This window comes from Sporisorium graminicola, chromosome SGRAM_22 (genome assembly GCF_005498985.1).
Source record: "Sporisorium graminicola strain CBS 10092 chromosome SGRAM_22, whole genome shotgun sequence".
Classification (NCBI taxonomy): domain Eukaryota; kingdom Fungi; phylum Basidiomycota; class Ustilaginomycetes; order Ustilaginales; family Ustilaginaceae; genus Sporisorium; species Sporisorium graminicola.
In genome coordinates, this window is record NC_043731.1 from 1209071 (window position 1) to 1232997 (window position 23927).

The window sequence follows — 23927 nt, forward strand, 5'->3', positions numbered from 1 at the left end:
CTAGCGCTTCTCGTCAAGCGCCATCTGGGCTAGGGACTCCTCCAACGTCGCATTCGACGACGCCGGCGGCGGCGGAGTGGGTGCCCTGCTGTTGCTCCGACTGCTGGCGCGGCTATTATGACTGCTGGCCGACCGCTTCTGGAACAGCCGGAGCGCAGGATGTGCCGACTGCGATCTGAACCGCCTCTCGCCGCCCTGGCTCGGACTTGGCGGTACCGAGGTATACTCGTTGCGCGCCTTGTTCCTCCGCTGGCGCATCTCGTTGAGCCTATCCCATTCTCGCTGGTAGTCCTGTGCGTCCAGGTTGAGATCGTGCAGCACGTCGCGCGCTTGCATTTCGAATTCGATCTCATCCTCGGCCTCCATCAGCCCGAAACGCACGCCTTCCTCCGTGGCTGTTGAGGGAGCACGCGAGGATGCCTGGGGCGGTGTGGCGCTGCGTCCAGTCCGCCTGCCTCGCTCTTGCGACGTGGAGCTCGTCGAGGCACCACTGCCACCAGCGCTCGCCGAGTTGGTCAGATCTTCCATGCTTCCCCGCCGTGACGCCATGCGCGAGAGAGCAGGTGAGCACGAGGCACTGCGCGAACCCAACCCACTCCGCAAAAGCCGCTGTTCAAGTCGATGGCTCAGCATGTCGTGCCAGATGGCAGACGACGCCTGCACCTCGCTCTCCGATGCCGCTTGTCCCTCCATCTCCAGCAGATGCTCCAGGTCTTCGCCGCACACGCACTGGGTGAACGACTCGTGCTCGTTGCGCCCCGCCCAAAAGTCGCGCGAGACCTTCGGCACCGGGTTGGCGTCTTCGGGCGTGTAGGACGGCAAGCGCATGGACTGCCAGCGACACGCACATGACGGCAGAATCATCCCCCACGTAGTGCGGTACGTTCGCACGTCCGAGTCGCCCAGCGACGGGTCAGAGTACTGGATGGCGAGCTCAAGTCCGTGCGCCATTTGAATCGCACAGTCGCTGCCGGGCAGCGTAGAAGCTCGCGCCTCAGAGTCGTTCGGTATACGTGCCACCCAGTTGCACTGTCCTGGAGGTAAAGGAGACTTGCTTGCGGGATTGGATGACGAGGAACCGGATGGGGCCGCTTCTGGTGGCGGCTGTTGTTGCGCGAGGGCGAGCAAGCCATCGAGGTCTGCTTCACCGGAAGAACCCGGCAGACACTTCTTGAGCTCTTCGGGTCCGGCTTCGAAAAACGTAAAACGTTCCGATGGAGGATGTTCGGTGTAGTTGCGACGCACTCGAGACTTGAGTGTTGTCTGCTGCAACAAGGTCATCTTGAGCGAGTGGAGCTTCAAAGTAGGGCTCGGACTATCGAGCGAAAATGTGATGCGCAAATACCCTCCCACGGTCAGATGCTGTGTTCGCACACCCAGAAAGATCGGGCCTAGCGCCTCTTCTGCGGATCGATGAACGTGGTAATACGGCAAAAAGCCCGTGACAGCGACAGTCTGGATGAAGAAGAGGTTCTTCTCTGCCGTCAGCGTCTTCTTGCCGATGAGCCCGGGGAAGGTCGCTTTGACCTGCACTTTCTGGTGGTGCCTTCCATACTTGCATCGCTGGTATGGCGCTGTACTGTGATCGACGCTGAACGACACTTCGAATTGGTAGATGGATCCGGCTTCGAGTTTGAGGTCGGTGGCTGAGTCGATCGTCTTTTTGTTGTAGTATGGCTGGTTCTGCTCGAAGCCGCCTTTTGGAAATCCAATCGATTCATAGCCGATGAGACTCGCTGTGAGACCGATGAGTTTCGATGGAGGTGTGTACTTGGCTGGGATGCTCAGCTGGATGATGATCTGGACAATGGCAGGTTCGTGGTCCTCGGGCGCTTCATTCTCGGATCGCACCTGAGGATTCAGAAAGACGTCGTTGACGGTGGTACTGAGAATCTTGAGGTCCATGTTGGCTTTGTTGCCACTGCAATTTATCTCCCGAAGAGGCCGCAATCGTAGTCAAGCTGCAACAGCGCTGGTAAGATAAGACGACCCGGCACTCGCCTACTGATCAGCTGTCTGAGCGCATCCGCCAAAACCCGGGCAGCTCAGGCTTCCAGCACCTGTATGAGGAGAGTGCCACGATGTGGATCGGAAGTATATGCGTGTTTGTGCTTCTGTTGTGATGTTTGTCGATAGAAGGACGTGATCAAGGATGTGGTAGCAGAAGGTCAAGGCGCACAGTACCGAGAGCGCACAGTACCGACGAACGACACTGGTAAGCTGGACCAAGAGAATGAAATTTCAGCTCTCCGCAAAGACACTTTTTTCCGTGCATTTTCTTTTTGCCCGAACCAGCGGCGCAGATGCGGCATTGTTCGCTCAGAAAACCGGCGAAATCTGACCAAATTTCGAAGGAGCTCCAAGAGATCGATCGTCGTTTGAACTGCATGGTATTTCCCCGATCATCGGGAGGACCCCGGATATGGGCCGCAATCCTTCCATGCAACTTTGGTTCGAGTCCTTGGCTCGAGACCGAAGGACGTTGTGCGGCGGACGTAGTCTAATAGTATTCTAGGAGATTGACAACGGCGCTGGTGGTTGGGAAAGGAGTATGTCCGGAGAGACAGACGACCTTGATTCGGCTGACCAATGGCATCGAGGCCAGTCATGCCTACGGAAGTCGCTGAGCGGAGGTCTCCTCTGCCTTGTTCACAAACGTCACTCGCTGCGAGCAGTAGCGTTGACGTCCACTTCAGAGTTGGACTGAAGCTGTTTGCTCAGTGTGCGCGACGACGTCTGCTCTGGACGATAGCAAGCCGAAAGCATTGGCCCCTCGTCAAGCGGGGCTGAGCCGACTGCGGGGTAATCTGGCCAGCGTCGGCTCGTGCAAACAATATCGTCTCCGCCTGTACGAACATCGTCGCTCGCGTTGCCCTTGAGAAGCAACCTATTAATAGAGAGAGAGGGAGTGGGCGAGCGGCAGATCCCACGTGAAAGTTGACGCTAGAATGAACGGGTCGTCTTCTGAGGCGAGATCTTGCTTCGCTCTTGACCACTGTCAGCCGTCAACATCTGCCCTTGAACCGGTGAGGAAGAGTAAATTTCCCATGCACCGTCTCGGCAGCACCGAATGCCTGCCACGCGAGGGCCGCATTGCGCTCGCACGCTCAGCTGTATCTGCCGAATGCTCTTGGCACTTCGTGTAGCGACCAAAGTTGTCCCGTCTTCGCATCGCGAATTTCGTGGCAAGCGCTGTGTCGGACATTGGGCTCTGCGGAGACTGAATCCACCGAAGAAGCAACTTTCTGCTTCTTGCTTCTGACAGCAGATCCAAGAGCAACGGCGCAAGGCTGGGTCTTCGAGTGGCAAAAAAGAGGGCCTAAGTCGTATCTAATTTCGCTCCAAGGCAGGCGAAAAGTTGACTCGACTCCATCGTTCAAGGCAGGGTCCAAGCGGTTATGCACTCGTAGCTGTTGCGAATATGGAAAGTCTTCTCGTCGAGTCTTGACCATGCAGGCGTGTTCGCCGATTGTCTTCGATGGATGATAGTCGTCTCGTCGGATGAATTGTTATCTGCGGTCGTTTGCTAGGAAGGCTCGGTCGGAGCCCTGTGCTCCGATCTTTAGTGCGAGTTGCGACTTGGCAAATTCATTGCGATGCCGACCCTCGAAGTAACTCTCCCGACAATCTATTCGCTGGGAAGGCTCGTTTCGCGGGGACAATCGCCTCGGAGTCTGAGCAACACGTCGCTTCGACAGGGTGTGGAGTGAGGCGAGGGCTGTGTAACGACGGGGAAGCAGTGGCAACCTTCACTTGAGTGCGGGCTTCGAAACAAGATTGAGGGATTACACCTTTTCTTCACAGGCCTGGTCGTCTACAAACATATAAGACCAAGAGCGTTCCACCAGAAGGGAAGTCTCCGAGCCAGCATCCTCCCCATAGTCCACCGCTGACTCTATCTCCGTACTTCCGCACACACTCAAGACGCCTCTCAAGACTCTCTCTTCATCAAAATGATCGCTGGTTCATTCAACGCTCTTGTTGCTGCGCTTGCCGTCGTCTCGTCGGTGTCAGCCTCGCCCGTCCCCACCAAGCGCGCGCCGGTCTGGGCCGACGAAAAGACGGCCACAATCCACCCCGGCGTCAACACCAACACGGCCGGTAGCTGCACGTCTAACTTCGTCTTTTACAATGGCGACAAGATTTACCTTGGACAGGCCGCCCACTGTGCCGGCACGGGTTCGTCGACCAGCACCGACGGATGCACGTCTGGCTCGCTGCCCGAAGGCACCCAGGTGACCATCACGGGCGCGTCCAAGCCGGGCACGCTCGCGTATTCTTCCTGGCAGCGAATGCAGCAGCGCGGCGAGACCGACGCCAACACGTGTGCGTACAACGACCTCGCTCTGGTGCTCATCGACCCTGCGGACCACGACAAGGTCAACCCGACTGTTCCCACCTTTGGCGGTCCCACCGGCGTCCGTACCACGGGCCTGTCCAGCTTGGAGCAGGTGTACAGCTACGGCAACTCGATCCTGCGCCAGGGCATCACGCTGCTCAGCCCCAAGTACGGCGTCAACATCCAGGACGAGGGCGCGGGCTGGTCGCACAATGTCGCTACGGTCTCGCCTGGTATCCCTGGTGACAGTGGAAGCGGCTTCTTCGACAAGTCCGGCAAGGCCTTTGGCGTGCTCAGCACCCTCCAGTTTGCTCCCCTGCCGGCATCCAACGGCGTTGGCGACCTTGCCAAGGAGCTTGCTTACGCAAGGACCTTCGACGACTTTAAGGGCATCCAGCTCGCTCTCGGCACTGCTCCTTTCGCAGTAGCCCTCCCTGACCCTTCGAGCGGTCTTCAGTCGACTCTGAAGAATGCGCCTGGCGCCCTCACCAACGATGGCAACCTTCTTGGTCTTTGAAGATCCAACCAATCGACGATTCACCGTAGGTGCCTGTGTTTATGCAATGGATCCATATGATTACAACCCGTGAACGTCGACGTGAATCTATGAGAGCGTGCGATGAGGCTAGACCTTGTTGCTAAGGCCGACAAGATACTCTTGCAACAAGGCAAGCGCCTTGTACCGGTGAGAAAGCGTGTTCTTCTGTATCGGGTCCATCTCTGCATACGTCAACCCGGTGCCCTTGATCTCAAGAATCGGGTCCCAGCCAAAGTATGTCGGCCCGCGAGGAGGAACGATGACGCCTTGGGTCTTGCCTTCAAAAAGCTCGACGGGTTGGTCTGGACCGGCGCAGTAGGCGAACGTGCAGATGGCAGAGGCGGAACGATCGTCAAAGCCATCGAGCAGCTTGTTGAGTCCGTCGTGTCCGATGGTCTTCATAAAGTCCTTGATGTAGGGTCCAGGAAGCCCGCCGAGCGCATGGAAGCCGAGTGCGGTATCTTCGGTGATGCAGGGCCCGCCGAGAGCTTTGGCTGCTGCTGCGCACTTGGCCTGAGCTACATCCCTGGGTGTGCCTTGGATCTCTGGCAGGTCGAGGTCCTTGTTGGTGAGCTCGTAGGGAAAGGTGGGAGAGAGCGCAAAGATTTGCTGTACCTCGCGCAGCTTGTTGGCGTTGCCTGTGACGAAAGTGAGTGTTGGCTTGGACATGGTGAAGCTCTCGACGATGGAAGAGATTATTGATAAGAAGAAAGAAGCAAAAACTAGATTTGGACGTTGCGTTACTCGACTCCAGCCTGAGTCACCTGAGCTTTATTATAACTTAAACTAAATTTCAGTGGGAAATGGATTTTGCCGAGATCCGTTTGATCGTTGCGTTTCTTCCAAAACCGCCTCGTCTGGGTCGTACACCTTGACACAGCTTGCCACAACGACCGAATTCGCTGAAGGGCTGGACTTGCTCACATAACAGACGACAGCAGCTAGAGCGTGGCGACACAGACGTGTAAGTGTTCGAGATACGAACGAGGAATTCCCTTTGATGACTGGCTGTGTGACCAACGGAACGACATTTCTCCCAACTACAAGGTGTATACGACGATTAAAGCATGTACTCAAACTCGGGATGCTGATCACCGAGGTACTCGCGAATCTTGGCATCACTCCATCCGAGTTCCTTCAACTTGTTGACGCGGTGGTCTCGCTTACCGGCCTTGCGAGCCCTGTTCTCCCAGATCATGTACAGCTCGGCAACCGTGACGAGCACAAGTGCTCCGCAGTTGAGACAGAGGTTGACAAGGAACCCTCGCTTGTAGCGAGGCGCCTCGTTATTGTAGAACAACCACGTGCTTGTAATCCCGCCAGCGTTTGTGAAAACGATGTACAAGGCGATGCTGGTAGCGCGCTTGTAGAGTCCAGCGGTATTGTTGAGCATCCAGCTGATACCAAGCGGGGGCACCGAGTAGGTACCGCAAGAGAGCAAGATGATCCCGCCGTATCGTTGCGACGCCACCGTTGATCCGTAGGCCAACGCTACACCAGCGATCGATAGGATAATGAGCGCGACCACCGAGATCCATCGCCATCGGTATCGGTCCGAGAGGAGCGCCGAAGTGACCGACACGAAAAAGGCGGCAGCGGTGGGCGGCACCGAGAGCAGCTGGCTCTCGGCCGTCGACTTGGCAAGGTTGAGTCCCTTGATGATAGTAGGGCTGAAGAAAGCGTTCGAATAGAGAAGCGTGGCATACGAGTATCCAGAGGCAGCGAACAGCAGGACGACAGGGTCGGTAAACGTTCGCAGGACCTCTCGCAAGACGAACTTGCCGGTGTACTCGAGAGCTGCCTCGTCAGCGACGGCAGCGACGCGCTTCTCGGCAGTAGCTGGCAGATCGGTGGCCTCCGAGTCGGTTGTAGCCCTGCTGACAGGGGGCGCCATACGAGCATAAGCCAGCTTGCGCTCCTTGGGCGTGACCCACCACAACTTGGAAATATCGTTCGGTAGGATGAAAAAGCACGCGATTCCGAAGAGCACAGTGACGAGGCCTTCGATGATAAAGATCCACGCCCATCCGCCTGGATGATGTTTGATGAGACCGATCGCTGTGGCAAGGAGGCCTCCAAAGGTACCTGACAGCGAGGCGCCGGAAAAGTAGAGAGCTTGTCGGAGACCGAGTTCTTCGCGTTTGTAAAAGAACGTCAGGTAAAGCGCGAGTGCAGGAAGAATACCAGCTTCGGTGAGACCGAGGAAAGCACGATTGACGTAAAGACCCGTCTTGTTGGTGACGACGCCTTGCAGAGCCGAGACTAGGCCCCACGAGGCCACGAGGAACGGGATCCATCTTGCTGGACCGACCTTCTTGACAAGGAGATTGGAAGGGATCTCAAAGATGATGTATGGCACGTAGAGCACGGTGAGAGCGATGCGGTAGTCTCTTCCATCCTTGCTCATATGCAGATCTTTTTCGAGACCGTTGAGGCGAGCTTGTCCGATATTTGTGCGGTCGAGGAAACTGGCGAGGTAGAGGAAGAGACAGAGAGGCACGATCTGCCAGTCGAGCTTCTTGATGAGCGACTTTTCGAGAGCGGCCCGCTCGTCATCGGAGAGATTCTCGATCTCATCGTCGGCCTGGATGGCAGTCTGTACTTGATTTTGTTTGTTCTCGTGGGTGCTGTCCGAAGGAGAAGAGGGTTCCGAGTGATGCGGAGGCGCCGTCGTGGCAGCTTGAGCAGACATCCTGGCTAGCTGTCGCTTAGATGCTGAGTACGAAGATGAGATGGCTCAGGGTATAGGGTGTAGGGTGGAAGGCAGGAAGATGGAAACAGGGACGAAAAGAGGTGCGTCCAATGCCACGCCTGTTTTCATAATATATTGCTGCGGCGTTGCGAACTGACGGCGGGGGAAACAGGCATCTCGACAAGTGTCACAAGAGTAGCGCAGGTCGATGCGGCAAGCAGCTTCAAACAAGGTGAGTCAAGGTAAAACCAGCCATTCTCGTTGGTCGAAACCGGAATAAGTTACCGATCGGCTATAGAAAGAAAGTCGGTATTTGCACAAGCGAGGTTGGTGCGAATCGAGTCAATGTCACGCTACTTGCAGCTCAAGTGCATACGACTGCATTCTTACATCAAACACAAAGGCGTGATGGGAAAAGTGCGGGCATGGAGTCACACAAAATCGATGTGGGCGAATCAGCTCGAGTGTGAGATGCAAGGCACTCAACCTAGAGCCGGATCGGCACGCACTCTCGTAGCGGCAGCCGTCCCGGTACAACCTACTGCTCGACCTCTCGAAAGCGTGGATTGCACGGCGGAGTTCAACACAATGATTTAGCCGCACGATGCAAGAGCGAAGAAGGGGCCTTCGCTCCCACTCTTGCACCCTCTGTCTCCGCGTTCAGAAGAAAGCGCGGACTGAAAAGATCGTATTGTCGGAGTTTTGCAGCTCGTACAACGCCACCCCCGCGTCGATCCCAAGTTTCCGATGGAACAGTCCATATGCCTTTCTTGTAATATATCGGCAATCCGCTTTGGCTCTTGTTCAAGAAAGAGCGACTGCGTGATACAGTACATGTTGACAATGTTTATTGCTCGCGGCACAGACTGCGCGGGTCCTCGTTGCGTTGCTGAGATTCCCCACGACAGGACACATGTGACCTATCGACGGTGAGCGGAGTTTGACACAACCTAGAACAATACAGACAGGCTCTCACTCAGACCTCTGCGGGCAACAAGCGCTGACCGAGTTGCTGCTTGTACCGCTTCGAGCAACATGGTCGTCGTCGTCCACTCAGTCGCTTTGTCGCTTGTTTCCCCGCGCTGCAACGCAATTGGTTGTGGATACTTCGGCATTGTAGGCGCCATTCAGGAGCGGTCGAATAGCTGGACCTTGTTATGCCACTCCCTCGATATCCGAGAATGCTGTGGCTTGATGTGGAACCGTTGTTCCCGAGATCTGCTCCAATGCAAGTTGCTGCTGCACCCCGCAAATGACATTCGTGTTCCTGGCATGCTCCGAGACAACCCATGCTGCAACCAGAAGGCGGGCAAGCAGACACCGCTAAAACCGTTGCTGCTGCGGCCTTGCAGAATTGCCACGTTGTGTCCGCATCACTGCTTGCCTAGTGGCCTCAAGCTCGTGTGGGGTAAATGTCTGCACGTGAGATAGCCCACATTGCAACTGCTGGTCCGACCGATGAGGCCTTGCTACTATATACGTCGAGCTGACGATGCTGGTGCATTCTCGAATGACGAGCTGCCCTACCTTGATCATCTTGGCTCGATGTCGCCCGTCGCCGCGTAAGTCAATCTGCACTTGCCAATCATCATGCTGATCTAACAATGCTAAAATAGCGTCCCCTGGCGAAGAGTCGGTTTTGACGGTGGTTTAGGGCACCGCGGCGCAAGAGAATTTTTTTACTGCAGATCTTCGCACAGACCCTGGAAAACGTGCCTTCGTGTGGCTGCTCTTCTGCCCGTAGGATGGTGACTCGCTAAACCACCAACTTACCTCCATCTCGGTCACGATCGCTCTTTTCTCCATCGCCACAACAACAAGCATGTCGTCAACACGCTCTGCATCTGCGTTGGCGGGCGCTTCGGCGTCCGCTCGCGAGTATCATGCCAACCCGACCTGGAAGTCCAAGAACGAGGCTCAGCAGGTCGACTATCCATCCCGAGAAGCCTTCCACTCGGTCATGAACAGAATCGAGCGTCTCCCAGGCCTCGTCTCGCCCAACGAAATCGACCGTCTGCGATCGCAGCTTGCTTCCGTCGCTGAGGGGAATGCCTTCTTGCTTCAAACCGGTGACTGCGCCGAGCTCTTCGATTACTGCAATCCAGAACAGATCCAGGCAAAGCTCAAGCTTTCCCTCCTCATGAGTCTCATCCTCATTTGGGGTGCTCGTAAGCCCGTAGTTCGAATCGGTCGTATCGCAGGTCAATACGCAAAGCCACGCTCCAAACCCACCGAGATCATCACCAAGATTGACCCCGTTACCGGAGAGGCTTCCAAGCACGAGATCATGTCGTTCCGAGGCGACAACATCAACGCCTTCAGTGCAGAGCCCGCCAGTGGACGTATCCCAGATCCTGAGCGCTTGCTCCAGGCCTACTTCCACTCGGCTGCGACTCTCAATCACATTCGCTCCGAGCTCGCCAGCGGTTTGGCTGATCTTCATGCTCCGCGCCAATGGTCCTTCCAGCATGTGCAGTCGAGCGCTCTTCAGGCCGAGTTTGAGTCCGTCGTCGATTCTCTCACAGACGCACTCGACTTTATGAAGACCATTGGCGCCGATCCCAGCACTTTCTCCTCCAGCAGTGTCCTCAACTCGGTCGATTACTTCATCAGCCACGAAGGTCTGTCGCTCGCCTACGAGGAGGCCTTGACTCGCCTCGTGCGAAAGCCCACGCCAGCCAACCCCAACCCTGCGCGCAACCTGCACCCGTCTGATCTGGAAACCACTGCTCTCAATGGTGAAATCTTGGAGCGATACGACCTGTCCGCTCACACCATCTGGCTCGGCGACAGGACAAGGCAGCTGGATGGCGCACACGTCGACTTTTTCTCTTCCATCCGCAACCCCGTCGGTGTCAAGGTGGGCCCGTCCATGAAGCCAGAGGAGCTTATCGAGATCCTCGACATTCTCAACCCGGATGTTCCCATCCCTGCCGGCTCTTCGTCGGGCCGCACGAGTGGCTGGTCCACTCCCAACGGCGCACCTGGCGTCGTGTATGGCAAAGAAAAGGGCCGAGTCATGGTCATCATCCGTCTCGGTGCATCCAAAGTCGCATCGCACCTCCCGCCGCTTCTCGATGCCATCGCTACCAGCAAACACAGCGACTCAATCATCTTGCTATGCGATCCCATGCACGGCAACACCCAAACCAGCCCATACCCGCTCGCCTCGTCCGATCCCAACGCTCAGCCGCTCAAGACGCGTTCGTTTGGTGACATCATCTCCGAAATTCTCTCCTTCCTTCAGATCATCTCGTCCGACTTCCCCACGCTTCATCTTGGCGGTGTTCATCTCGAGCTGACCGGTGACAAGGACGTCACTGAATGCTTTGGTGGCTCTATGCGCTTGGAACCGAAGGATCTGGAGCGAGGCTACAAGAGCCATTGTGATCCAAGGCTCAACTTTGAACAGTCGCTTGACGTTGCATTCCTCCTCTCGCACTACTTCCGCAACCAGCGCCTCGGCAAGAGGCAAGGTGGTGGTGCTAGGACCGAAGAGGAGATCAAGAAGCAGCAGGCTATCATTGCGTCTGGTTCGGGCGATGAATTGCTCGCCGAGCTCATCTGCGGCATCACCAATCGTCCTCAGTCTCTGTGACATAATACTTATGCTTTCTCTAATGCGTTAACAAGACTCTTGAATGACAGTTCACTCGAATGCGATGAACGGCGACATGTGGATTAGCGAACGAAAGAGGGACATGAAAGCTAGCCTTGACATCGGAACGCTGATCAGACATCAGGATGTTAAGAAGAGTGAAATGACAGTGAAGGTGAGCGGGAGCTTGGCAAGACGAATCCGCGATCCAGTCGCGAGGTGGTCAAGGAGCAGAGACCACTGGACCGTCGGTGGGATCGAAGGAAAGTCGATCGGATCGATGGTCCTCGCGACGTTGGGCCTTGAAAGCCTCGATTGTCGAGCCGGGCGAAGAGAGGGTGGACAAGTGCCTCATTCGATCCTTGAGGCTTTGCACCGCGTTCTTCACGGTTTGACGACCCGGACTGAGTTCGGGCGACGCAGCCATCTCGACGTGGAGCGAAGGCTTGAAGCCGTCCATGCCCGGAGAAATGGGACTGAGCTTGGGAGTGGGGAACCTGAAGAGGTTGCTCGATGTCTGCAGGAAAGTCTGGATGGGGTGGGGTCGGTTTCGTTTCTTGGCTGGCTCTGCAGCGTCAAGTTGAAGTGCCTCGACCGAACGTTGGGGATTCGAGGACTGACTTGCTGGAACAATGTCCGGAGACGCGGGAGGTTTCATGTTCGCGTCGGCCTCCTGGGTATGCGATGGCGTTGAAGGATCCAAGTTGGTGCTGGTCCTGTCCTGCAGAGCGTGCTCCTCTACGATCCCACTCCGACTGCTTCGAGCAGACTGCATGATTGGGTCATCAGATGACGCTTTTCGCTTCGACGACGATGACGACAGCGATCCTGAGCTTGGATCCTTGTTGCTAGGCGGCCGCGCCGCGTCAAACTGACTCTCAATAGGAGCATGATGTTTTCTCCCCTCATGGTCGTAAATGGCACGATCGATATGATAGAAGCTTGACACTTCGTGTAGGTCGCGTAAGCCTTCTTCCGAGGGTAACCCTGCGTTCCATCTCATCATGCTCTCACGACTCGGGCTTGCTCGAATCGAGCCCCAGGGAGAGGCCAACGGAGTCCAGCCGGAAGGCTGTACTCGATCCAGCCCACGCTGTAGCCGAGCTTTGCGGACCAGCTCGGCATAGTTGGCGGGTAGTCGAAAGCCTGCGTCACGTTCCGAGTGGATGGGAGTTTGGATAGCCCCGGTGCTGGTACTGATCCCGCCTGGGCTCATGTCGCCAGGAGTCGACACGTACGGAGAGGGCAAATTGTTCGGTGTGTGCGGTTCGGGTGTATCATGCGAGCCCGGTCTGATGGGTAAGTCGCGATAGTAGTGGGATGAGAAGAAGTCGTGAGGTGTGTTTGAGTTGGAAATGTCTCCATCTGCGCCTGCCGTGTCGCCGTTGCCTCTTGGCGTGCCATCGGGCGTCACCGCTCGGGAAGTGCTGATCTTGGTCCGTATGGGAGCAAGGCCGGCTCCTGGTTCTTTGCCTGCGGCCGCTTCTTGCTGCAGCTCGGGTGCTTTGTATTCCGGATGACCAACGTAGCGTATCGAGGCTTTTCGCGTTTGCTGCTCTCTGAACTGCTTCAGAGCTTCGAATCTTTCTGTCATCTTGATCAGCGTAGTGTCCATTCGATGGGCGGACGTCTGTCGCGCGGTTTCTGTAGCTGCTTGCGAGGATGACTGTTCGAAAGTGCGGTCTCCGTCTGCATTGCTGGAGGAAGGAACATGGGGAGAAGGGCCGGCTTCCGGATCCATCGTGTGCTTTCCTTTTTGATCATCCGAAACCAATGTAGATGATAGCGTGCTTTCTTCCTCCGGCGCTGCTTGAAATTGGCTGAAGCTGCTTACACGGTGCAAAGGGCGCCGTCTCCTCCTGAAAGACTTGCGTCGCGTACGAAGGTCGGCGAGCGGAGGATCCTCTGATGGTGATACTTCTCTCTGAAGAGAAGCAGACTTCTTGGCTTCTTCCTCTGCTTCCTCTTCGGCCAGCGTGGGTATGTGCTTCTTCGCAGCGTCTTTGATTTCAAAATCTTTGTCGTCGCCTTTCACGAAAGATTTGAGCTCCTTTTCGTGGCGTATTGGTCCGTCTTGCAGGATGAGGGGCACCCGTAGCACCCGTGGCAGGAAGTAATGCTTTCTCAAGTCGGGCAAGTATCTCCATTCCTTCTCAATATCCTTTGAGAACGGGTACGGCCGGACGATTCTGTCACCGAGCCCTAGCAGACCTGAGTACCCTTTGCGAGCGCCTTCACGAATGACGTTCCCATCTCGGAAGATGCTCCACTTCTTGAAACGATCAGGCACTTCGGTATCAAGCAACCGCCTTGTCGTGGCTTCGAGTACGTTCCTTGTTCGAAGTCGAAAACCTCGATGCCCTGATGGGTCTTGCTGAAATTCGCCACACGACGTTGCTGACCCAACGATGGCAAGGAGGATCAGAAGCAAAGTCACATATCGGAATCGCATCTTGATCAAGTCTTGGTGATGGTGGACACGAAAAGAGACTTGGAGGCGCTCTCCTAACGTCCAGCCTGGATGGGGAGAGGTGGGTGTCTTGAGAGGGGCTGCGGAGTGAGTCCCTGCAACTCAAAACAAGCATGCATGGACTGTGGCTCACCACGAAGCATCCAGCCTAGAATGTGGGTTCCCAGGCACTTGACCAAGGTACAGGAGATTGGATGGCAGACCTGGAAATGGTCGGTGCCGATCGGCGTAGCTAGTTGAAAGACGAGCTGTGCAATTGTGCTTGCGCGAAGATTCTCGTGCTTACGTTGCCACATATGAAGTAGCGGCTGCTGCCACGAACTACTGTCAGCCGTCGGAGGGCGGCCAAAATTAGGTCAAGTGGGTGTAAAGCTAGCGTGCTAAGCCTGGACAACGTGGCGGCATTCGTCGACGGTCCGGTTTCCGTAGCTGCGAGAGCTGTCTTGTTGTTTGCAGGATATCATCTCGGGCATCCTTTCGCTACACAAAGGATGAATCGCATCCGTGTGTTCCGACGGCTTTTGCATCGAAGCTACAGTTAAAGCGTCGGCAGAGTCTTGGCAAAGCGCACAAGAAGCGAGAAATCTTATTGGCAAAGCAACGAGACTGTGCGATTGTTGCGATAGCTCGCGCCACACCGGTCAATACGGTATCGACATGGTACGAGCAATGGCGGTGTACGCGCGGAAACGTGACGTTTGAGGTAATGCGTCGCATGGCTCTTGTCCCTCTCTCTGTGTCATTGCATCACAAAGGTGCACCCATTGCAAGTCCTGCCGAGACTGCATCAGGGACAAGTGGATGTCATCAAGCGTCGTTATGTGATTCAAAGCAAGCTCGATGCCAGCTGAAACCAGGCTGAACTTTCAGGTCAAGACGAGTGGGACAGGGCAGGGCAGCTCGGACTCGATTTTTATACTGTAAATGTCCCCGCGGAATCGCTCTTCCACGCGCAAAATCTGTCGTTGAGCACAGTCGAATCTTGCGGCCGCTGGCCGCGACGCGCAATTTGCGGGGAAGCTCAATATCATCTGGAGACAGAATCGAATTTATGCTCAGTAAAGTTCTCTGAGCTCAGACCAGGCAGAAGCTGCTGCAAATGGATCGTCAATGTACAGCAGGGTGCAGCTTTTGATCATCTTGGTCCCTCTCTTCGTGGCGGCTCCCAGACGTCCAAAAGTGACTATCCTCTCCCCTCCCTCCATGCTTCCATCCGGACATCCAGACATCCTCCACAGCACCACCATCCACCGTCCACCGTGCACAGACGTGTTGGATAGCGCCGACTCTCCGAGAAGCAATGTCATAGGTACCGAACGAAGACCATTCCTCCACCTCGGACTTCCCGGCTCCCTTGTCCCTCTCACCCTACTGCACAGACCACTCAAGCGCCGTCCCCATCGGAATGGCGCCGACAAGCAATCCAGGCTCATCCGAGCCGTATAAACTGGATGAGGATGCTGCCACATCACCGCCACTCTCCTCATACGATCCAGTAGAGCTCCACACTGTTCCCCAACATCCTCACACCAAGGACAAGACGGCGAGCAGCACAACAAACTATCAGCCTCGACATCAACTTTCTTCCGTCCCTCATCCAACGATCACTTCTTCGACACGGCAGAACAGCAAGAACGAATCTGACAGAGCAGGTGCGGCTGTCGATGGGCAAACCAAGAGAAAGTCGATCGGATCCAAAGTACTCTCCAAGTTCAAACGCACCACCAACGAAACAGTCGATCCTGCACATGGTTCTCGCTCTCATCACACCAGCGGGTCGCAAACCCCTGAACATCCGTCCCATCTCGACCACAGTGATGCAGAGGTCAAAGCACATCAGCTTCAACAGGCCTTGTCCAAAGAGCAGCAGAGGCGTGCCAATGCTAGGTCGCCGTCGTCAGGGAGTGTTGACGGGCTTCGCCATAGGGTACTCTTTCGCAAAAGATCCAAACGGTCTCACCATGACTCGGACGTCGAAGAGGAACACGATCAAGAGCACACACATTATATCTCGGAGGATCCTGCTGAGCTCGACAGGTTTCAGAGCGACGTTTCCCGCCACTTCCCAGGCGGTCTATACGATGCCGACGACATAACGACAGACGCACGGCTACTTCGCGACCAGAACGTCAAACGTGCCGCGACAGCACCGCAACACGGCCGTGATTTCCTCGCATCAGATTCACACGGTCTCGACGATGTGCTCGACGACGGCGAGAAACACGCCTATGACTCGGACGACTCGGACGACACCATTGCGCATCTTCTGCGCGAGGCTGACGGCTACGACAGCCTGCGTTACAATGGCAATGGCGACTTGTCTGGCGGTATCGATTTTGATACCTTACAAGCTGTTCGCGAAAAGGAGCGTTCCATAAGCGACAACAAGGATGCGCAGAGCACCTTCAGCGCTTACTCGGGCGGCGCTGCCAAAGCGCTGAGCCAGCCCCTGCTCGAGCTCGAAGACATTGAGCTCGAGACCTTCTTGCAAAATTTTGCTCGTCACACCAGAGAAGTCACTGTCACAAGACCGGCAGGAAAGGAAAAGTACAGGATGCCCCAATGGTCCGACTTTCGCGTCTCACCAGCTGACGACGCCGCAAGCAACAATCCAACCAGCAAGAGGCCTTCCATGCTTACCAGAGTGGACCGCGGTCTTCACCATCTGTCTAAAAACCTCGGGCAACAATCGAACTCGGCGCAAGATCGTAGTCGCACAGACATTGTGCCCGCATCCTCGTCCGGACTTGCTGACGACGAGCTTGCAGCGGGTTCGGCGTCTGACACCGACAATCACGATGCCAGCACAGCCACGCCGTCCAAAAAGAAGGGGAAAGGCAAGCTGCCCAAAGTGCACGCTACCACGCCTGGCAAACCGCCCACAGTCGAAGATCATAGGGGCGACGAAGACTGGGACCTCCTTGTGCCCTCGTCCAGCGGAGACGCTACCGACTACGAGACAGTGCCTTCGCACGACGAGCTTCGCGTCAATGCAAAGGATGAGGGTGTGGATGGCGTAGCGTTCTGCATCGCTTACATCCTTGCATTGGTGGAACGACTTGCACCTGAAGAGATCGAACATCATCCGGACAGAGGCTATCGCGAAGGTCTCATACGCTCGCACGTCGAGCGTCTCTACACCATCGCGCCTTTTTGGGAGCAGCTCGCGTTCCGAATCCGCCGCCTGTATCGCTGGGAAGATCCCAAGACGACGGCAGCAGCGGCAATGATCTACTTCGTGCTGTGGTACACCAATATGATCCCAACAGCTTTTATCCTGATGATCATGTTCTACATCATGAGGTTCAAGTACTTCCCCCCTTCGGAGAGCTACCTTCACGAAAAGGTCAAGATGCGCATGGCGCGAGGCAAGGCTGCCAACACGCTTTCCGAGAAGCTCCGTCGTCGCAGTCGACTCGACGTTCTCAACATCTATAAACGGTGGATTGTCACATTCGGTGCGCCTACGCAGGAGGCCATGGGACTCGTCGCCGACTTTCACGAAAAGATCAAGAACCTCATCCTGTGGCGAAACCCGGCTGCGAGTCGACGTACGTTGATCCTGTTTGGCGTGCTCAACCTGTTCGTGACGTTTGCACCTTCGCAGTATGTTTCGAAGGCCATCTTCTTCTTCCTGGGCATCACATTCTTCTGCCTACTGCCACTGCAGAGCTACTTTCCCTCACACCGCAAAGCGCTGTCGCCGCTGTGGTGGGCCACGTTCGGCGCCCCGACGGACGCACAGTTTGCAGTGCAGTTGCTGCGCAAACGCCACTTGGACGTCGATCGCTTCGCTGGCCACTTGTCCACGGCCCAAGACATCCGACGTGCCGTGGGCTCGCAAGGCAACCGATCCAAGCGTCTCAAGCCTCGGCCGGACCGTCGCGAGGAAGGCATCGCGTATGACCAGATCGACGACCCGTCTCGCGCCGGCACGGACTACGTCGAGATGAGCAACGACGCAACGCTCAAGCCGCGCAAGCTAGGCAGCTTCTTCTGCCAGTATAAAGGCCTGCCTGGGCGTTTGCACATCAACACCAAGTATCTCTACTTTACACCGCTGCACTCGCCTTCGCAGAAGCGAGGTCGCACGCCGATTGAGTCGATTGAGTCGATCGTCAAGACCAAGAATATCCGGCTGATGGTATGGAGCTCGCTTGGCCTCAAGATTGTGAGGAACAACGGGCAAGCGCCTCTGCTGCTCGCAAACCTGGCCAACAGAGATGAGGCGTTCAATTTGATCTTGGCCGTTTCGACGAATGGTAAGTAGAAGATGGCCGCCGGGCTTCGTTGCAAGCCACCGGTTCTTGTCTGACGCTGACCCTGCTGTATTTTTCCTTTCTCGCTCACAGCCGGCGCTAAAGCCTGTTAGCATCCCTCCTTATACCCTTTGTCTGCTCTGAGTCCTACCTGTGTTCAATGTAGAGCATGAGACAGCATTTCTTGTGTGCGAGTGTTGAAAGTATGTTGAATAAGTCACATCAATGCGCCGAGTGTTGACTTCGTTGTTTTGATGGTACTTTTGTGACCTCAGTTTTTGTCGGTCATTTAACATATTTTGGAGTGCGAAAATTGGCCGACGTCGAGAACAGAGCACACTGGACCGTGCGACGAATCTCCTCCACCATCTTCTACACACACACATCTTCCACATCGGCAGCGCTCAGGACTGACTGACAACTGGGAGTGCGGTGATGCAGGAACAGGTCGACAGGCTGGTTGGGGATCTTCTCGGCAAGGTGCAGGGGTGAGTAGTCTCGACAGTGCTTTCTTTGCGAGGATTTGGTGCTGACGCTCGTTGCGACGCTGTCACAGACTGGAACCGTCCAAGCGGCTACTCGTGGGTGTGTCGGGCATTCCAGGATCTGGCAAGTCGAGTCTTGCGACCAAGCTTGTCTCGGCCCTCAACGCTGCATCACAAGCAACATCCTCCACAACCGACATCGCCATCTGCGTAGGCATGGACGGGTGGCACTACCCGCGAGCTACACTCGCCACCTTTCCCAACCCGCAAGAAGCCTTCGACCGTAGAGGCGCAGAATGGACCTTCGACGCCAAGCGCTTCGCCGACTTTGTGGCGGTAGTGAAGAACGACACATCGCACACACTCACTGCGCCTAGCTTTGACCACGCGAAGAAGGATCCACTGGAAGACGACGTAGCTGTACTGCCGACGCACAGGGTGGTGGTATTTGAGGGACTGTACTGCAATTGTGATATCGGGGAGTGGAAGAGGGCAGCGAGGGATTTTGATACGAGACTGGTGTTCCAAGTGCCGAAGGACGAGGCGAGAAGGAGATTGGTGGTACGGCATGTCAAGACGGGCGTCGCGAGGGACGAAGATGAGGCTATCTGGAGAGGTGAGCGGCGATGACGGTGCGATCTACCAATAAGAAAAGGAAACGGAGCTAGGCTGACTTTGATCTCTTGACACAACCTGGCAACATGCAGCGGACAACAACGATTTGCCGAACGGCGACTGGCTCATGTCGCATCTTCTCGAGCCATATATAGAAGTCAAGAGCATCGATGATCCATCTTGGCGCTGATGCGCAGCAGCAATTCAAAACTCATGACCAGGGCCACACAACGGACGAATCCAGACGATACAGTTACAGTGCTAGGGAGGAATACTGCCCACAACTACACGGCAAGTTTCCGAAGAGCGACGCTTCTGATGATTCTTCCATCTTCGATCGGCTCCAAAACATCGGCATCGATGACCCAGCTGTGACCACCTGCTTCGGTTGCAGTCCAAGTCTGGAGCAGACACTCGATCTCGCCGGGCTGGATGCGCCCTGCTTGCGGCGGTGAAACATAGTCGATGATTGCTTCTGGGTAGGCCCGTCTCGCTGCGATGCGTTGGGCGTCCGAAAGAGTGACAAAGTGGCTGAGCAAGATGATGCCGCCCGCTCGGACAATGCGCGACAGACGAGGAAGGAGAGCTCGTGGATGAAAGCGGACGCTGAGAACGAGGTCGAACTTGGACTGTTCCCTGTAGATGTCAGGCGTGCCAGGGAGGAGGGGTGCAAGTCCAAGCTGATGGCAAGTCTGCCACAGCTCTGGAATATCTGCGGCTGTCTGTATCGATCTGCCTTTGCCTGTGCCTAGAAGCGGCTCGAGAAAGCCATCGTCGCTGCATTTGGCCCACAAAAGCTTGTCGCAGCGTGGGATGGATTGCGAGCCATGCATATCGCTTTGTGAACTGGAGCTCAGGAGCAGATCGTCCATGAGCTGGTCAGCACGATGGAGAGCTGCTTTCCAATTGTCGACGCCGACGCCGGTCCAGGTGGTAGAAGCGCTGCGAGTACGCGAGCCGTGCAGAATCCACGCTAGGTCCCTGGCTGCGCCACAACCCAAGTCCAACACATTGAGTGAACTTCTCTGGCTCGAATCGGCCTCCAAAGAGGAGACTGTCCTTCGAACAGCATTTGACGGACGAAAGAGCAGCTCCGGCACATCGTCTCGGCTGGTATCCGCTTTGTCTTTCTCGAGCCTGGCAGTGATACGCTCTTGGTGCGAGAAAGAGGAGCGCAGCAGGCCTAAGCTCCGTGCGGAGTCGAAGAAGCTGCGGTGAGATACGAGATTGCTAGATGTAGTCGGTTCAGATGCCGGTTCTTGAGAGGTGAGATAGATCAGCCTTGCTGATGGAATGGAAGAGAAAGCCTCTGCTGCTTCGTCGTGTTGATCGTGATCAGCCAGGACGAGGAAAGCAACATTTCGCGGTGGAAGGTAGCTATATCGAGACTTGAGTTCCGAGATGGGCGATATGTGATAGGATCCGACGAGATGTGCTTGGTGGAATGCTGACGATGGTCGCAGGTCGAGCACCAGTCGAGGCTCTTCCAGGTCCATGTACAGCGCTAGAGCCTCATTGTCGGAGTCGCATCCGACAGATGAAGCGTCTACAGCTACTGCCCCTGCCCTTGCACTTCCAGCACACATTCGACGACGACGCTCTCGATGCTTCCCGTACAGTGTGCTTACAAGGAGCGTCCCGGTCGTGTGACGCTGGTCCAGCAACGTTCCTCGGTCGAAGGGTGTGATCCGAACGTCCGCTCCACTCTTTTCGTGGTCGGACCCTGATAGACTTTTTTTCTCTCTTTCGGAATTTAACCTTGCAGCGCTTGGCACGCGGGACAAAAAAAAAGGTGTGTGATGGCCCGTCCGCTTCTTTTGACTGCTGATTTTTCTCTGTTGATCATCAAGGTCGACACCGACACTCGACGAGCTTCCTTTACCCTTGCTCGTTGTTCTGTTGGGTCAATCACAGTCATGCAGGCTAGTAAGATCGTTCAGAGGTCGTCGGGCAATGGCACGCCCATCCTGCAACCCGCCACTCCTCTCGAACAGCCCTCGGGAGGATCCACACACGGCGTCCTTGCTGCTGCTGCCGCTGCCGCTGCTGTCGACACAACCCCCATCGCTCCTCTCACGTCTTCGAAAGCGTCAGCAGGGGGAGCAGTCCCTTCAGGTAAGGCTACACCGTCAAGTGCCACCGCCGCTACTCGATCCAAGACCATCGTTCTCACCGACGCTGGCCGTGCGCCTTGGTACAATTCGGTCGGCGAACCCGTTCCTGCCTATGTTGTCGGCATTGCCGGTGGATCTGCCAGCGGAAAGACGTCAGTGGCTAGAGAGATTCTCAAGAAGTTGCCCAACGTGCCATGGGTGGCCATTGTCAGTCAAGATGCCTACTACAAGTCGCTGTCACCCGAACAATCCAAATTGGCGTTCCAAGAACAGTACGATTTCGACCATCCCGACGCTTTCGATTACGACATTCTCAAGCACTGCATACAGGATCTGCGTCGAGGCAAAGCAGTCGAAATCCCGGTATACAGCTTTGTTCAGCACCAGAGGACATCCGAGACCAACTATCTTTACGGACCCGCCGTGCTCATTGTCGAAGGCATCTTTGTGCTCCACGATCCCGAAATTCGCGAGCTGCTCGATCTCAAGGTCTATGTGCAAGCAGACTCGGACTTGATGCTGGCGAGACGAATCAAGCGAGACATTGTCGAGAGAGGCAGGTCGGTCAATTCGGTGCTCGACCAGTATTTGCGCTTTGTCAAACCCGCCTTCGACACCTTCGTCTCGGCCACCGCTCGTCACGCGGACATGATTGTCCCCGGCTCGCATAACGAGGTGGCCATCGAAGTTATCAGTCAGCACATGGAGAAGCAGCTCAGGAACAGATCGAGGAAGTTGCGCGCCGAATTCTACAAGACACCCGCAACAAAGCTTCCTCCGCCAGCCGCCAGCGCGATGAGCCCGTACGATGGCCTGGGTTCTGCACACGAGCGCCGAACAAGTTTGGCATACGTCAAGCCAGGGCTGAGTCGCAACGAGTCTTTCGGTCCATCGGCGCCTCATTTGCCACCATCAACCTCGGCGAGCGACGAGGCAGGGTTGCCGCCTAACGTCATCATGCTCGCCCAGACTCCGCAACTGCAGTCCTTACTCACCCTTCTCCACGATCGATCCACAAGCACGTCCGAATTCACCTTTGCCTGCAAACGCGTCGGCACGCTCGTCGTTGAGCTGGCCACCACGCTGCTGCCGTACCGCGAGAAGGAGATCACCATTCACGGTGGACGCAAACATATTGGACACGAGCTCAACGCCTCGAGCCTTTGCTCTGTCTCGATTCTGCGATCGGGTGCAGTGCTCGAGCCATCGCTGCGTAGAGCGTTCCCAGCCATGTCGTTGGGCAGCCTACTGATCCAGTCAAACGAAGAAGACGGCGAGCCGCATCTGTACGATGTGTCGCTCCCTTCATTCATTCGTCGACGAGAGACAGCGGAAAAGTCGTGGGTGTTCTTGCTCGATGCGCAGATCGGAACGGGCGCAGCTGCGTTTATGGCGATCCGCGTGCTGTTGGATCACTCGGTGCCCGAAGACCAGATTGTGTTTTTGACACTGTTGGCCAGCTCGCAGGGTGGAATCCACGCTCTGAACCGAGCTTTCCCGCGCGTGCGCATCGTCGTAGCTGGTGTCGACCCTGGGCTGCAAAAGCTGCGGATCCCTTGGCAGACGTCGTCGGCGTCCACCAGCTCGTCCGCCCGCAACGAGGCGAAAAGGTACACGGATAACGCGCCTGTCGACGAGGATGATCTCTCACCTGGCTTCAACCGTGGCGAGAATCTGCATCTGTTGGGCTCGCCCCCGTTGTCGAGCATTGATGGCGGCAGGTTTGCCGTCACCAAGGCCGAGTCGAGGCCGCGGCAGAGGCAGCCGAGTACGACCCAGTCCCCGGCCAAAGGCAGCCGTGTGGTGTTTGCCATCACTCCCGGCTGCGGTTCGATCGGCGATCGGTTCTGGGGTACTGGTTCACGCTGAGCTCAGACGAAACATAGCTGTCTCGACACTTGTAGCCATTTATCTTGCTTGCATGTTATCACACCGCAATCGACCATTTAGAACGCAAGCAACTCTGAGATTGTAAGGCCATTTCGGTCTGCAGATCTGTCATCTGAGGTTGATGTGGACTACTTCATGCCTCGGACTCGTCAATGAGCTCTCCGACGATACCGTACTTGCCCGTGAAATGGCCTTGCCACTCCTTCATGTTCTTGATCTCGCTAGGCGTCAAGTCCTCGAGCTTGTCGATGGGTTTATCCAGTGGGGTGAGCATTTCCAGGTCGAAGCTCTGTTTGGCCATGCCTCTGCTAGCGTCTCTGCCGGCGAAGTTGCCGTAGGGTCCACCGGGGCCGTAAAAGTTCCTGCCCTTGGTGACGTCGAACACCTTGCGGTTGATGGCGAGCAAGATGCGCGAGCCGTCCTGGTCATCTCCGGTACCGTCGAACACGGCTAGCGTGCGCGGCGTGTACCTGGTCCATTCGACCGTGTCCGGGTGGTTGGGTGGGAGATAGGTGTAGCGGTCTGATGGTGCTGCCAGATGAGAGCGGGATTCGGCGACGGTGGGTGTCCAGCGCGAAGATTCGGGAGAAGAAGGCCGGACGAGCGGGATGACGACGTAAAGGACTGCTAGCAGAAGGATGAGGTTGAGAGGGTTCGTGTAGATAGACTCGGCGAAGGTACGCACGGATGACAGCCAGGACGGCGGGTCTGGTGATCCGAAGAGCTGCTTCTTGAGTTGGTCCATGCTGTGAGAGGTGGTGTCAACAGAGAGCGTACAAGCTAGGGATGAGGGTGAGAAGCAAGGTCTGAAGTCGTTGCCCACGGAAACGCGAATCAAGGTTTCCACCGAAGAGCCGAAAGCCGGAAAACGCGGTTCCGGTGCTGCACCTCCACAGACGGCATTTTGCCTCTTCTCTATCCTCGTTA

General features: G+C 56.1%; 11 protein-coding genes across 11 annotated transcripts; 5 read left to right on the top strand and 6 right to left on the bottom strand.

Annotated features, from left to right (window-relative positions):
• Positions 1-1905, bottom strand: EX895_004100 (uncharacterized protein; the record flags this gene model as incomplete). Its single annotated transcript, XM_029884697.1, has 1 exon — positions 1-1905. The coding sequence occupies one exon, from the start codon at positions 1903-1905 to the stop codon at positions 1-3; it is 1905 nt and encodes a 634-aa protein (XP_029739407.1).
• Positions 1906-3953: 2048 nt separating this feature from the next.
• Positions 3954-4856, top strand: EX895_004101 (uncharacterized protein; the record flags this gene model as incomplete). The annotated part of the gene is made up of 1 exon (XM_029884698.1): positions 3954-4856. The coding sequence occupies one exon, from the start codon at positions 3954-3956 to the stop codon at positions 4854-4856; it is 903 nt and encodes a 300-aa protein (XP_029739408.1).
• A 108-nt stretch (positions 4857-4964) lies between these two features.
• EX895_004102 (uncharacterized protein) lies at positions 4965-5546 on the bottom strand (the record flags this gene model as incomplete). Its single annotated transcript, XM_029884699.1, has 1 exon — positions 4965-5546. The coding sequence occupies one exon, from the start codon at positions 5544-5546 to the stop codon at positions 4965-4967; it is 582 nt and encodes a 193-aa protein (XP_029739409.1).
• Positions 5547-5937: 391 nt separating this feature from the next.
• EX895_004103 (uncharacterized protein) lies at positions 5938-7569 on the bottom strand (the record flags this gene model as incomplete). Its single annotated transcript, XM_029884700.1, has 1 exon — positions 5938-7569. The coding sequence occupies one exon, from the start codon at positions 7567-7569 to the stop codon at positions 5938-5940; it is 1632 nt and encodes a 543-aa protein (XP_029739410.1).
• Positions 7570-9391: 1822 nt separating this feature from the next.
• Positions 9392-11167, top strand: EX895_004104 (uncharacterized protein; the record flags this gene model as incomplete). The annotated part of the gene is made up of 1 exon (XM_029884701.1): positions 9392-11167. One exon carries the CDS (start codon positions 9392-9394, stop codon positions 11165-11167), a length of 1776 nt encoding a protein of 591 aa, XP_029739411.1.
• A 223-nt stretch (positions 11168-11390) lies between these two features.
• On the bottom strand, positions 11391-12782 carry EX895_004105 (uncharacterized protein; the record flags this gene model as incomplete). The annotated part of the gene is made up of 1 exon (XM_029884702.1): positions 11391-12782. The coding sequence occupies one exon, from the start codon at positions 12780-12782 to the stop codon at positions 11391-11393; it is 1392 nt and encodes a 463-aa protein (XP_029739412.1).
• A 2260-nt stretch (positions 12783-15042) lies between these two features.
• EX895_004106 (uncharacterized protein) lies at positions 15043-18009 on the top strand (the record flags this gene model as incomplete). Its single annotated transcript, XM_029884703.1, has 2 exons — positions 15043-17899; positions 17990-18009. 2 exons carry the CDS (start codon positions 15043-15045, stop codon positions 18007-18009), a joined length of 2877 nt encoding a protein of 958 aa, XP_029739413.1.
• Positions 18010-18331: 322 nt separating this feature from the next.
• Positions 18332-19186, top strand: EX895_004107 (uncharacterized protein; the record flags this gene model as incomplete). The annotated part of the gene is made up of 3 exons (XM_029884704.1): positions 18332-18384; positions 18453-18997; positions 19089-19186. The coding sequence occupies 3 exons, from the start codon at positions 18332-18334 to the stop codon at positions 19184-19186; spliced, it is 696 nt and encodes a 231-aa protein (XP_029739414.1).
• Positions 19187-19280: 94 nt separating this feature from the next.
• On the bottom strand, positions 19281-20492 carry EX895_004108 (uncharacterized protein; the record flags this gene model as incomplete). The annotated part of the gene is made up of 1 exon (XM_029884705.1): positions 19281-20492. The coding sequence occupies one exon, from the start codon at positions 20490-20492 to the stop codon at positions 19281-19283; it is 1212 nt and encodes a 403-aa protein (XP_029739415.1).
• A 2007-nt stretch (positions 20493-22499) lies between these two features.
• Positions 22500-22979, top strand: EX895_004109 (uncharacterized protein; the record flags this gene model as incomplete). Its single annotated transcript, XM_029884706.1, has 1 exon — positions 22500-22979. One exon carries the CDS (start codon positions 22500-22502, stop codon positions 22977-22979), a length of 480 nt encoding a protein of 159 aa, XP_029739416.1.
• Positions 22980-23133: 154 nt separating this feature from the next.
• Positions 23134-23745, bottom strand: EX895_004110 (uncharacterized protein; the record flags this gene model as incomplete). Its single annotated transcript, XM_029884707.1, has 1 exon — positions 23134-23745. One exon carries the CDS (start codon positions 23743-23745, stop codon positions 23134-23136), a length of 612 nt encoding a protein of 203 aa, XP_029739417.1.
• Between the last annotated feature and the right edge of the window lie 182 nt (positions 23746-23927).